The 12,385-nt window shown below is 42.4% G+C and overlaps 1 protein-coding gene across 1 annotated transcript in view; it reads left to right on the top strand.

The window, feature by feature from the left end:
* The window catches only part of flt1 (fms related receptor tyrosine kinase 1), a 30,733-nt gene that overhangs the window by 10,127 nt on the left and 8,221 nt on the right, over positions 1-12,385 (top strand). The window contains exons 7-13 of the mRNA XM_034560397.1: positions 214-385; positions 574-691; positions 972-1,141; positions 1,268-1,415; positions 6,752-6,875; positions 7,534-7,642; positions 10,435-10,743. Coding sequence (XP_034416288.1) covers positions 214-385; positions 574-691; positions 972-1,141; positions 1,268-1,415; positions 6,752-6,875; positions 7,534-7,642; positions 10,435-10,743 — 1,150 coding nt within the window. The remainder of the gene's footprint in view (positions 1-213; positions 386-573; positions 692-971; positions 1,142-1,267; positions 1,416-6,751; positions 6,876-7,533; positions 7,643-10,434; positions 10,744-12,385) is intronic.

The following is a 12,385-nucleotide window of genomic DNA, read 5'->3' as shown; positions in this document are numbered from 1 at the left end:
GTATGTTGCAATTAATGTGACCTCAACTCTACCACTTCCTGATAAGGTCCATGTCATTGAGGCCTTATTAGTTGGGACTATAACTTTATCATTATACTTGATGAATATTTGAGTATATTTAGCTATAGCTATTATTGCTTTAGATATTAGTGAGAAGCCATTTGTGAGGCTTCAGTGTTAATCCCATGGCTCTTCCTCCCTCTCCACCTTCAGAATAACAACACCGGCTCCACTTTGAAAAGGCTCCTGAAACACAGGACGCACATGCTGTTTTACAATATTCTGACCATCCCGAAGCTCCAGCGCTCAGACCGAGGCCTCTTCACATGCCGCGTGACCAGCGGGGAAAATACCAAACAACAGAAAGTCACTGTTACCGTCTATGGTGAGTGTCTTCCTCTGAAACTCCCTGACATTTAGATGATTCAGCTGCAGAACAAATTACTCAAAACTAGTGAGATCAACTCTTTTTTTTTTTTGCGTGTGGTGGATTAATGTCACAGCAATTACCAAACTTTTGCATTCGCCTCCTTAATTCTACCTAAATGTGTGGACGTGTGTCTTCAAAATTAGACCGTCCGTTTATTCGCCTGAAGCCCAGACTTGGATCTGTGATGGAGGTACAGGCAGGACAGAAATCTTACCGAATCTCTCCCAAACTACGAGCGTTCCCTGCCCCTGAAGTCATCTGGTAAGAGATCACCTTGATCCCTGAAGTCACACCTAACCGCCTTGTTTTTGTATCTTGTTTGCCTCACTTTTTTGTGGGTAAATTAATTTGACATTTTTTCATTAAATGTCAAATCATTTTAATCTCTGGCACACTTACTCAACACCCTTTCCTACGAAAGGCCTTGGAAATTATGTTTTGTTTTTGTTTTTGCTCTTTATATTTAAATTATTTTCCACCTTAAAACTTTCACAATCATTCAGTCCCTGAAACTTTGCTCAGAGGTCTTTTTTTCTGCCAGGTTGAAAGATGGCATGGTGGCAGCAGAGCAATGCTCCAGATACCACATGGATGGGAGTTCCCTGGTGATCCGGGATGTGGCAGAGGAGGATGCTGGGAAGTACGCTGTCCTTGTGCGAATCCAAGAACACGGACTCTACCAGAACCTCACGCTCACACTTGTGGTTAATGGTGAGAAATTGAATTATCTCTCCCCCCCCCCCCCCCCCCCCCCCCCCACCACCACCACCTTTAGCTCTGTCTTGGACTCACCTCAGTGTTTAACCTTTGGGTTTGTGGTTGCTTCTTGTCTGACAGTGAGTCCTCAGATAGGGGAGAAAGCGGTGTCGTTGCAAGACTCGGGCTCGGTGCCACGGGGGAGCAGACAAGCCCATCACTGCACAACCCACGGAGTCCCTCCTCCCCACATACAGTGGCTCTGGCATCCCTGCCCATCCAAAGGCCTGTAAGTAGCCCAGAAGACACAGTGTGCACGTTCAAATTGTGCCTCCATAATGAGCAGCAAGCCATTTGAAATAAGACATTTGACAGCAAAACATATATATTATGTTCAAATAGTCACACGATCTAAAGACCACCTGTTGCTGTTTTTAGTTTACATCAATTTAAACTGATATATTTTGTACATATTTTGGCGGCAAAGACTAAAACTAACATTCGGGCTATAACGTTACACACACGTTGCAGCACAACGTGTGTGTGTGTGTGTGTGTGTGTGTGTGTGTGTGTGTGTGTGTGTGTGTGTGTGTGTGTGTGTGTGAGTGTGTGTGTGTGTGATTTTGAAAAACGAGACATGTTTTGTCTATTTCAGTATGTGTTCAGACAGCATTTCCTTCTTGTAACCAGAACAGATGCCTTTGGGGGCCTTTCATGTGCGGAGAATCTGTGAAAATGTGTGTGTTTGCTTGTGTATGTGTGTGTGTGTGTGCGCGCGCGCCCACATTTCTATGTGTGTGTGTCTCAACGTGTTTGTGTTTATATGTTTGCTTGCTTGTGCAACTCTTTTCCCATATGTTTGTTTCCTCTTTCATATGTTTGTTTAAGTGTATACAAATGTGTAGCCTGTGCGTGGCAGAATGCGTGTGTGTGTGTGCGCCTGGTACATTCACAGACACAGTACACTGCGTATCTCAGAGTTGAAAGGACAGAGAAAAAAAAACACACTTCAATGGAAACCAGTTCCGTGCTCTCAGTCACGATTTGTTGGTTTCCAAATCAAACGCTATGATTTAATGAATTTCCTGTCCAGGACGCAGGGTAAGAGGCCTGTTTATTATTGTGATTGCACACTGTATCCTGTGATGCCATTTCTTATATCTGACACACACACTATATATAAAGTTCTCATGAGAAATGGCCCAACCCAGTAATGCAGGGGGACAGTCATTCAGTCAACACACACGAGTACTCAAGCCGGCACTTGGCTGAAACATTGATTGAGTTGTTATTGGAGGTCAGTTACTTATTGTGTTGCTTTTGACCAAGTCAGAAAGGTTAAGTATCACCTGAGAGCACCACAGCAGCCGCCCAAACTTTATTCCCACTGACATCATCAGTGTACTTGACCCTTAACACCGGCACTCTCACATGGCGCCATGCCGTGGTGCCTCCAGCAGGGTGTCACCCGTCTCTGGACATCTCTGGCCAATGCCAAATGTAATCTATACAATGTACATGAACATCTTCGGGTGATGCTAAAGTATCTGATCATCTTTGTCAGAGGGATATAAACTCTTTATCCTGCAAAAATGTACCGAGAAAATCAATTGCATGTTCGGGAAATGTATTCTTGCTTCTGTTGTACCTCCTTATGGTGTTAAAGTGTAGATGCACAGTATGTATGAGAGCAGAATGTATCTTGTTTCATTATGATTAGTCATATGCAATCTGCATATGAAAAAAAAAATTGCCAAAATAGATGTCTTTGTATGATTCTTTTGGTAAATCAATGATTGATATTAACATTTAAATTGTGGCGGTTTGTAGGTCAAAATTTAATTTGAATGTCTATAAATTAAACAAACAAATTGGCTAAAGCACACAAAACATACATGCATTCAAACATGCAACAGAAAAGCAATATTCACAACAACATAAATATTTCACGAGAGCACTAAAGCTACAGTTTATTAACATAAAGGATGTCAATTATAATTGTGATGTATCAGCAGATTACATTTGGCCTCTTCACTGACTGATTTATGGTCTTTTTTAAAGCTCTGTTCTGGTTCTGGTTCTGCCACAGTGTCTACATTGAGTGTGTTTCTTTAGTTAGTTTTCGGCTGGATCCTCACTAGCCCCTTGTTCTTTGCAGCCCGGCTGCACCACAAGCCTGACGCCGCACTGGAGGAAGCCCAGGGACACTGGACCAGGCTGGGCCAGGCTGATGGGGGGCCTCACGCCTGGGTCCTGGGCTCACTCCTGGTTCTGGCCCTGGGAACAGCAGCGCTCTTATCTGGCCCGGGCAGGAGGCGCACTGGGCTTCCTGTGCGAAAATCAGAGCGCTTTTCCTCTCGTTGTTTGGCTTCCTCTCCGACGCGAGACGCTTCCCAGCAGCGTGATTGTCCCTTCGTCTTCAAACGTGGCACAGTCCGCTTCCTCAAGAGCTTGATCTATTCTTGAGAGACCCCCCACACCCCTTCCCCCAACTCTGCTGCCCCCCACACATACCTCTCCAACCCCTTCCCTCACCAGCTCTGCCCTCCACCCCAACCAAGCATCAAGACCAACTCCCCCATCGCCTCCCTCCTTGGAGCCCATCCCCTCCACCACCACCACCTCAACACACTCATCAGCGCTTGTCCACAGCAGCCAGAACCCTCAGTGGCATTACCAGTGACCCCATGTGATGATCCTGTGCGTGCTAAACTGGTGTGGAAAATAAGGAGAGTGACTTGGAACACTGCTGAGCAGTGAGGACCAGGAGACAGGGGAAACAAGGAGGGAAGAAAACCACATCAATAAGGATATAAGGACACCTGCTTTACTGATTATTTATTTATTTCCTTAATTAGCACAAAGTAGCCCCTTGCACCCAGCCATCCTGTAGTTTTATGCTTTTTACATTTCACAGACATTTTGAGCCAGAAGAAGTGCAATTCCATTCATCCACCAACCACATTTCTGGAGCTGCTTTGCTTGTTTTCTGTGTCCTAGAGTGGTACTATAATGGGTGCATGAACCGTGCCTGTCCCAAGCCCCAATCTGATTCTGACATCCACAAAAGCTGTGAGTTTCTGTTCCGATTTTAAGCCACTGGTAGAAGATCAAATGTGCTCACCTTGGACGGGCAAAACAGGAGAGAGGACAAGCTTTGTGTTGTTCACTATGGGATTCCTACAGTTCTCTTTTAAAAGACTGACGGTCAGCAGACGCCTACCATGTAGGAAGTGTCCACAGACCAGAGACTATGCCCTCTGTCATATCATGTCATCCTGTGTCGTCCCGCGTCATTCCATGTCAAAATGTCTTGTTTGTCAAATGATGTCAGTATAACAGCCCTCTTGTCTCTGTATTGAAAGTTCATTAAAATCAAAAATGTATGAGTGCCATCAGTGTTTTAGTAAAGTCTGTGTGTGTGTGTAAAGCAAGTGTGAGAGTGTGTGTACTTGTGCAGGAACGTGTGTGTGTGTGTGTGTGTCTACGGGTGTCTCCCAATGTGATTCATTCCTTGTATACAGATGTTCTATGAGTAATATATGAATCTAATATTTAATAATTTTATACAACTAACTTACATATGACGAATGACAATATTTGCCAACTTTGTATGAATCTGTATTGAAGTGTTATATCAGTTGTTTGTGTTTTTGCATTAAACTTTGCTTATATTTGTGTATTGGTTTATGACGCCCTGTGGTTATTTTGGGTTTGAAACGGGACAGGGACAGCGGTAAAAGTCTATTTTAAGCAGTGAAACAAGACAGAAAGAAAAGGCAGGAGATGACCCCCACTGATACACAACTCCATCATATTTCCGGGCGGCTGCTGCTCACCCTGTTCTCAGTTACACACTGTGTGAATGTGGCTGTGGCATGACTGTATATACAAGCTTTCTGTTTCTAACCACGTCTTTGTCAACACATCCAGCTAACTAATCATATTTGTTTGTGTGTTTGTGAGTGCCACTTTGGGCTTTTCCTGGGAAGCGTGGGAGTGTTGGTGTAATCTCCGCCTGTGTGATGGGTGTGTGTGTCTGTGTGTGTGTGTGTGTGTGGGTGTGTGTGTGTGTGTGTGTGTGTGTGTCTCAGGCCCATGGTGTCATGCACAGGGTGGGTCATTTGTGCAATTGCACATGCCAAGAGGAAGAGCAATCAGGGAGCAGAGAGGAACCAACCTCAGGGAGGAGCTCAGGACAGACAGACGGATACAGACAGAGACGGGGAGTTGAGAGGGTCAGCGACACATCTATAAACAGGCAGTGGATCAATGAACAGAGTGGAAATGACCGTTTACAGTGAGCATGAAGGTTCATGTCTAAATGATGAAGCTCCTTTCTTTTGATTATGAGATATGTCTACATTGTACTGCCAGATAAATAGATAGATACGTATCCCCCCTTTATAATGCACAGATGATGCCCTACAATCAAGTAACTATCAAATATTTTATTTTGCATATACTTCAAATCGTGTCTAATAATTTTGGTGAATATCGTCACTTCCTTGCTGGAGACAAATTCTTACATACTGTATAAAACGTGTACCCCCTTTGTAATGCACAACCGATGCCTATTCAGTATATTATTTTGTATAAACTTCAGATCATGCTTAATAACCTTGGTGAAACATAAATACAAATTCCTTCAGTCTACACAAAATGTATCTCCTCGATAAAAAGAGATGATTTCTAAATGTTTTGAAACTGTTTAAAATATACAAAAAAATAGAGCTGTTTTTAATGCCATAAGAATTAATCAAATAATGCTTTATTTCATTAACTGATTTTTATTTGATACAATTATCACAACAAAAATGCATTTTACAAATCGTGCTTCTTGCACTAAACATATTTACCAAATGTAGTGCTCAATAAAATAACTTTAATTCATAATCACAATTAATTAACTGTGCCTTGTTGTACATTTTCATTACATTACATTTAATCATCATATTCAATATATATAAGCGGTGCAGCATTGCTTTTATATAACAGTTATGAGTTACAAGACATGGAGACACATTTTCTCTCCACTCTGAAACTAGTTGATCAAACGTTGTGTGTTTCTGGCCCCTTCATATATAAATTCCGAGGTTTTCATCCTAAAGATGTGTATAAATAAACCACAAAGCAGACTGCTCTAGCTCCAGTTCCCACAGCTCAACTAGTCTGTAATCTATGGATTTAGATTTGCGAGACTCATAGAGAGAGAGAGAGACAGGAACTCTTGAAATGTGGGATGATTTGTTAAGAATGGAAGGAAGTTGATCCACAGGATTACAATACCACCTCTGCATCCTCCATAGGTGAACAATCCAGCAATACATAGCAATCCAAAGATCCTATTGTGAGCTTGCAGTGCCGTGAGAGGACGTCATGCTATTGATAAAAAAGGTTTGGTGATGATGATTATGTGAATGAAGGTGAAGATAGCATCAAGCAGTGATGATCAAGGCATTCCCTGATGTTCTGGTCTTCCTCCTGCAGAGCACAGCTGAGAAAAAAACACACACACACACACACACACACACACACACACACACACCTGGAGGCAGCATGAAATTACTTGTGTCAACACAGCTGAGTCCCTGTCCGTATCCTCCTCCTCATCCTCCTTATTAGGTGTGTGTGTCCAACGTCCTCCTCGCCATGGAGCCCTGTGACAGAGAGGGTCCCCGCCACGTCCACAAGCAACCACATCCTGAGTATTACGCACAGACTGGAAGTGCTTCAGGGGAAGAAGAAGGTAGGCGAAGCATTGCAATACACACTGTGACTGACAGAAGAGCCTGTTAGTGTGTCAGGATAGGATTTTTATGCTGTCAAAATTTAGGTTAAAAACACAAAAAGCATCCCAATATAAATAAGCCCAAAGGTGCAATAACTACAATTTGTCCTGGAGAAATATCTTAATCGCAATAATTAACAGATTCATTGATGGAAAATGACAAAAAAAATGCATTAAATCTGAGTAGAAGTTGGATCGCATGTTACACACTTTACTGTATAGTTTAGTTCCACTTAACGTATCATTTCTGTCCTTATTCGCTCACTTCTGCCACATACATACATTGACAGACACACACCTTTATTAATACTTATCAACAGCTTTTATGTCGAGCTACCTACTGGGTTGGAAGTGTGCAGGAGTCCCCGGCTCAGAGACCCCTATTGTCTGCTGAGTGGGGCCCATGGAAAATATGAATCCTGCCATCCGTGGCAGAGGTTAGAGGCCGGAACCTGAAATGTGTGTGTGTGTGTGTGTGTGCGTGCGTGCGTGCGTGCGTGCGTGCGTGCGTGCGTGCGTGCGTGCGTGCGTGCGTGCGTGCGTGCGTGCGTGCGTGCGTGCGTGCGTGCGTGCGTGCGTGTCGGTTTGATCATGCGGATGTTTGTGCTCTCCACAGACAGTGGGGGTCCTGACTGTGGCAGAGGCCTTTGTGTCTGGAGTGTATCGCTGCGTTGCCTCCAACTCTGCCGGCACAGATCAGCTAGACTTCCACTTCTACGTCACAGGTGAGGAATCATCTCCTCAGATATACAACTCATGGGAGTTTTTTTTTTTTTTTTTTACATATATCAGAAATGACAGTTTTCAATTACAATGAACTGTTTTCTATTCACAATCTTTCCTCTCCTCTCTTTCACTTCCCAGAATCGTACTTCTTTCTGTCACCTGCTAGCCTCCCTTTACTCCCTCATCAATTTAAAAATGAAACTAGGCCGCTATCTGCTGATTCACTTGATGCTTTGTCACTATTGAATTGTACTGATTATTTAATCCGAAATAATGAGTTGGGATGAAATAATCTTAATTCTTCTGTTCTGTTCGGTCACAATTACCTTTTTTAGAGTTTTAATTGATGAAAGAAATTGCATTTAATTATCTTTCTCAACCTTGAAACATATTGATAGAACATTTTCTGTAAAGAACATATACAATAACATATTTCCCTCAACACAAAGGTTGGAGCCACATCAACAATAGCAATTTTGTTTTTATATATATAGTTTTTGCAGTCAAGTGACCAAATGTGTCACTTCACTAGAGCTAATCATGTTACCTCGCCCAAAATGTAACAATTTCCTGTAGAATGAATCATTGGAATATCTGCCCCCTTTATATCCATCAAACCTGAAGCAAATCCTCATTCAAATACAATTTAAGAAAAAAAAACTAGTTGATTTCATGTATAATGACCTTGGTGATGGCTAATTTATGCTATAGACTAATTATAAGATTAATTAATTAATTTCCATCCATCCATCCATCCATTTTCAATACCGCTTATCCTCATTAGGGTCACGGGGGCGCTGGAGCCTATCCCAGCTGACATAGGGCGAAGGCAGGGGACACCCTGGACAGGCCGCCAGTCCATCAAGGGCACATGTAGGGACATACAACCATTCACTCTCACATTCACACCTATGGGCAATTTAGAGATCAATTAACCTGCAGCATGTCTTTGGACTGTGGGAGGAAGCCGGAGAGCCCGGAGAGAACCCACGCTGCCACGGGGAGAACATGCAAACTCCACACAGAAGGACCGCTCCGACCGGGAATTGAACCCGCGGCCCTCTTGCTGTGAGGCGACAGTGCTAGCCACTACACCACCGTGCAGCTAATTAATTTCCACATAAATGAAATTGATAACCCCTTTCTTAATGTAACACACTTAGTGATGCACGTGTGATGAACATAACATGCATGTGATGTTGTATACAGTATATGATGAATACGATGTACTGGGTTTCTGACCCCAAGAAGACAAGCTGGTACCTCTGGCATCAGCTAATGGGAATCTTTTGAAGGAATGAATACAAATAAATAAATATAGAGAGAAAGAAATAAAACCCCAAAACCTTTTTTTATCAGATTAACTAAACGCAATCAGACATTAAACTCTAATGACCCTGCTGTATGGAGAGGGTGACTCACTGGTCTCGAAACATTATTATCACATTCATCATTCATCTTGTGATTTGCTGTCATCACTGCAAACACACCCACACACTCCTACACACACTTGTGCACAGATGACATATATGTGTTGCCTATTGCTCAGTTAGACTTTGACAGTATTTATTTGATTGAACACACTGACTTCCTCTCCCAAATAAAATGTCCTTTGCAGTGCTGTGTAGAGTAAAAGGGAATAAGAGCCCATGTGCAGGAGATGAAAGCTATTCTGTGTAATAAGTAGTAATAAGTACCGACTGTGAGTGGAAGAAGCATAAACCAAAATGCTGAGTGAAAAGGAGGAAGGAGCAAGGGAGGTGAAACCAGAAGATGGCCAGCGATGAAATACTGAGTTTTGAGGTTGCAGAAGACTGTATATTGAGTTGTTGTGTTAAGTTATGTGTGAGACAATGTGATGCAATGTCAGAAATGTGCAAAAGAGACACACCAGCATTGTCACTGCATTGCTGTGGAAAGAGCTTGATGCTCTAGAGCAACAAATCTCAGTGTTCAAGCTGACCTCGAGGGATGGCACCGCAGCTGCTTAAAAAAAAAATGCAACTTTTCTCATCTAAAAAAAGAGTATTTAGACATTATAAAATTCTCAAGTGGCATCTGGTTACAAATTTGAGAATTCTTCATGGAAAATGTGAAAAATTGTACCAGATGCAAGAATTCAAATAGATATTTTACGTAGTTTAAAACAAGGGTTGTTATGTGTCAGAAGAAGAAACACACACATTAATGTGGGTTGAAATCTTTGGCAGAACGAAGTAGCGTATGTGCATCGGTACATACTGCAGCTATGTGTGTCATGTGGTCAGATTGGTTACTAGGCCAACAGCTAAACCTTTTCTAGTGTCTATTTGTGTGCATGAGTGTGTGTCTGTGCAGAAGGCTGTGAACTAGCTGTGTGTGAGCGAGAGCGAAACAGGAACCTGGGGCTCTTATCGTTCCACTTCCCCGTACAGCACACTTCCTTGGACTGGCAGGTCCGCTTTATTTCGGGAGGCCTTGGGGTGTTTGGGAAAGATAAACACTATCTGCCATCAGGAAACTCTCGAGCCGTTTCCACGGGAAGTTTCGGATGGCTAAAGTAAATAAAAAGCCTTTTCACTGTATTCCACTAGCTGCTCGTACCCACAATAGCCATTTAGCGTTGTTGTCAAAGGTTATAAAAATGGAGGATTGGTTGGATCAGCTCTCCTGGTCTCGTGCACCAGACAGGATCCTCATCCGCTTGTCGAGACACAGAGAGGGTTTTTTCATCAGGAGATCAGTGAAGGTTTACATTTGGTTCACCCTCCCTCACCTCTTCTCCACATCTTTTCATCTCCTTTTCCCTCAGACGTCACAGGAGGCTTCAGTGTGAGCCAGAGGGAGAAACCCAGGGAGGGCGGAGACCTCCATCTCACCTGTGTAGCCAATAAGTACCTGTACACCGCGCTGTCATGGCAACGAGTGAACGACACAGAGGACGCCCGATCCCGCAGCCCGGCCCTGAGCAGTCAGCAGCTCACATCTGGAGAGTTTTCCAATCGTCTGGTCCTGTTGCTAAGCAACCTAACAGCCAGAGACTCCGGCGCCTACAGATGCTCCACCCGCCACCTGATCACCGGACAGGAGGCCCACCTGGACACACAGGTGGTGGTCACAAGTGAGTAGTTGCAGCTTTACGATCTCCTCTTCATCGTCCTCCTCGTCATCTATAAGCCTATAGTATACACTTACCTTTAAATAAATTAACATGTAACTTTTATAAACAAAAATAGATCAAGTAATCATCTGATTGATATAAACATTATTTATTGAGTTGTTAGCTTGTTGTCTTCACACAATGTTTGCTTTTGTTCATTTTTTAGATTACTATAGAGTGAATACAAAATTAATAAAGAATAGATTAGTGCTTAAAGATTTCTTTATGAAGCACTTTTGAAAACATTAATTTTATTATTTGTTGATTTAATTAAAAATATATATATTTTACAGTCTCAAAAACGTTTTCTCAAGTTGGAAAATTCAGGTATAAAATTCAGTTCAACCAAATAAAAAGATTCTGTAATTCTATGAAGTTTGAATTTTTATCTTTTAATGTATTTTACTTTTTAGACTAAGTTGAATATTATTTAATATTCTTCAATAATTCTACAAATTCAGTGCTATTTAATTTTCAACCTCAAGTATTCAAATTCACCAGAGTATTATTAAGGCTTCTAAGTTTCACATAAGTTGAACCTTTTCTTGCCTCCTTACAAATGATATTCAAGAATTAAAAACTGTCCTCACAGGCTAAATTACTCAGGGATCCCAGAACAAGGGCCCTTGAAAATAACAGAGAATAATATGTATTGTCTCAGGGCCCCAAGTAAATTGGTTGGGCCTTGATTTTCTTGCGGAAAAGGGATTTTCTTAATTTCTAATTTAGTTCTTAATAGCTCAACTGCACATAAATAAATACAAACAACACCCACACTCTCTCACAGAGTTTGGCTGTTGGGAATTAAGTCCCCTTGGCTTCCTGGGGCCCCACCCTGCCTTTGCTCTTGAGCTCCTGCTCAGCACCTCTTTCACGTGGGAATGAGCTCTTGTCTGGAGGAAGAGCACACAATGGTACTTCCCACAATGCCACATTTACAGGCCCCCACACAGGGCCGGAGGAACAATCAGCCAATCAGACACTGTCAGGCCCAAGCCCCCGCAGACAATCATCAATTGTTGTCCAGGAGGAAGATCGGGGAAACAACAATCAGTCGCCTTGGTTAAGTGACTTTTCTTCATGTATTTTACTGCTGTTCTCTATACAATCAGGGTTCAACACGTCAACTTCCTCCCCCGGGATCCCCTCTAGGGAATTACTATCGAGACAGCATGACCAGAAAGAGAGAAGTTGGGGAGCGAAAATGAGACAAATAGATGGAGAATGGAGTAAAAAAAACGTAAAACATGTCATTAAAGAGAGTCAGGGAGCGAGGTGGTCAAATGGTTGTGTGTGATTAGGTCGTGTAATTATAGTGCATGAGAAGGAAACAAAAAAACTGCATTCAACTCATTGTTTGCACTCATTGTCCAATAACGTAATTAAATACTACATTGTTGCTTTTTAGAAATGGGTTTTTATTGCGGAGTATTTCAGGCGGAGTAAGGGTCCCAAGAAAACCCAAAGCTGACTCACAGTTTGAAGCCAAGGCCACTAATCTGGAGAAATGTGTCACTACTGCACGATTATATTATTGTCCAGAAGTGGCACTGGTCCAGAAAACGGTGGGTAAAAATAGCTCTGCTTTCACTTCATCACAAAT

This window comes from Cyclopterus lumpus, chromosome 20 (genome assembly GCF_009769545.1).
Source record: "Cyclopterus lumpus isolate fCycLum1 chromosome 20, fCycLum1.pri, whole genome shotgun sequence".
Lineage (NCBI taxonomy): Eukaryota > Metazoa > Chordata > Actinopteri > Perciformes > Cyclopteridae > Cyclopterus > Cyclopterus lumpus.
Note: the sequence above shows the minus strand (reverse complement) of the source record. Positions and strands in the feature narration are given on the sequence as shown.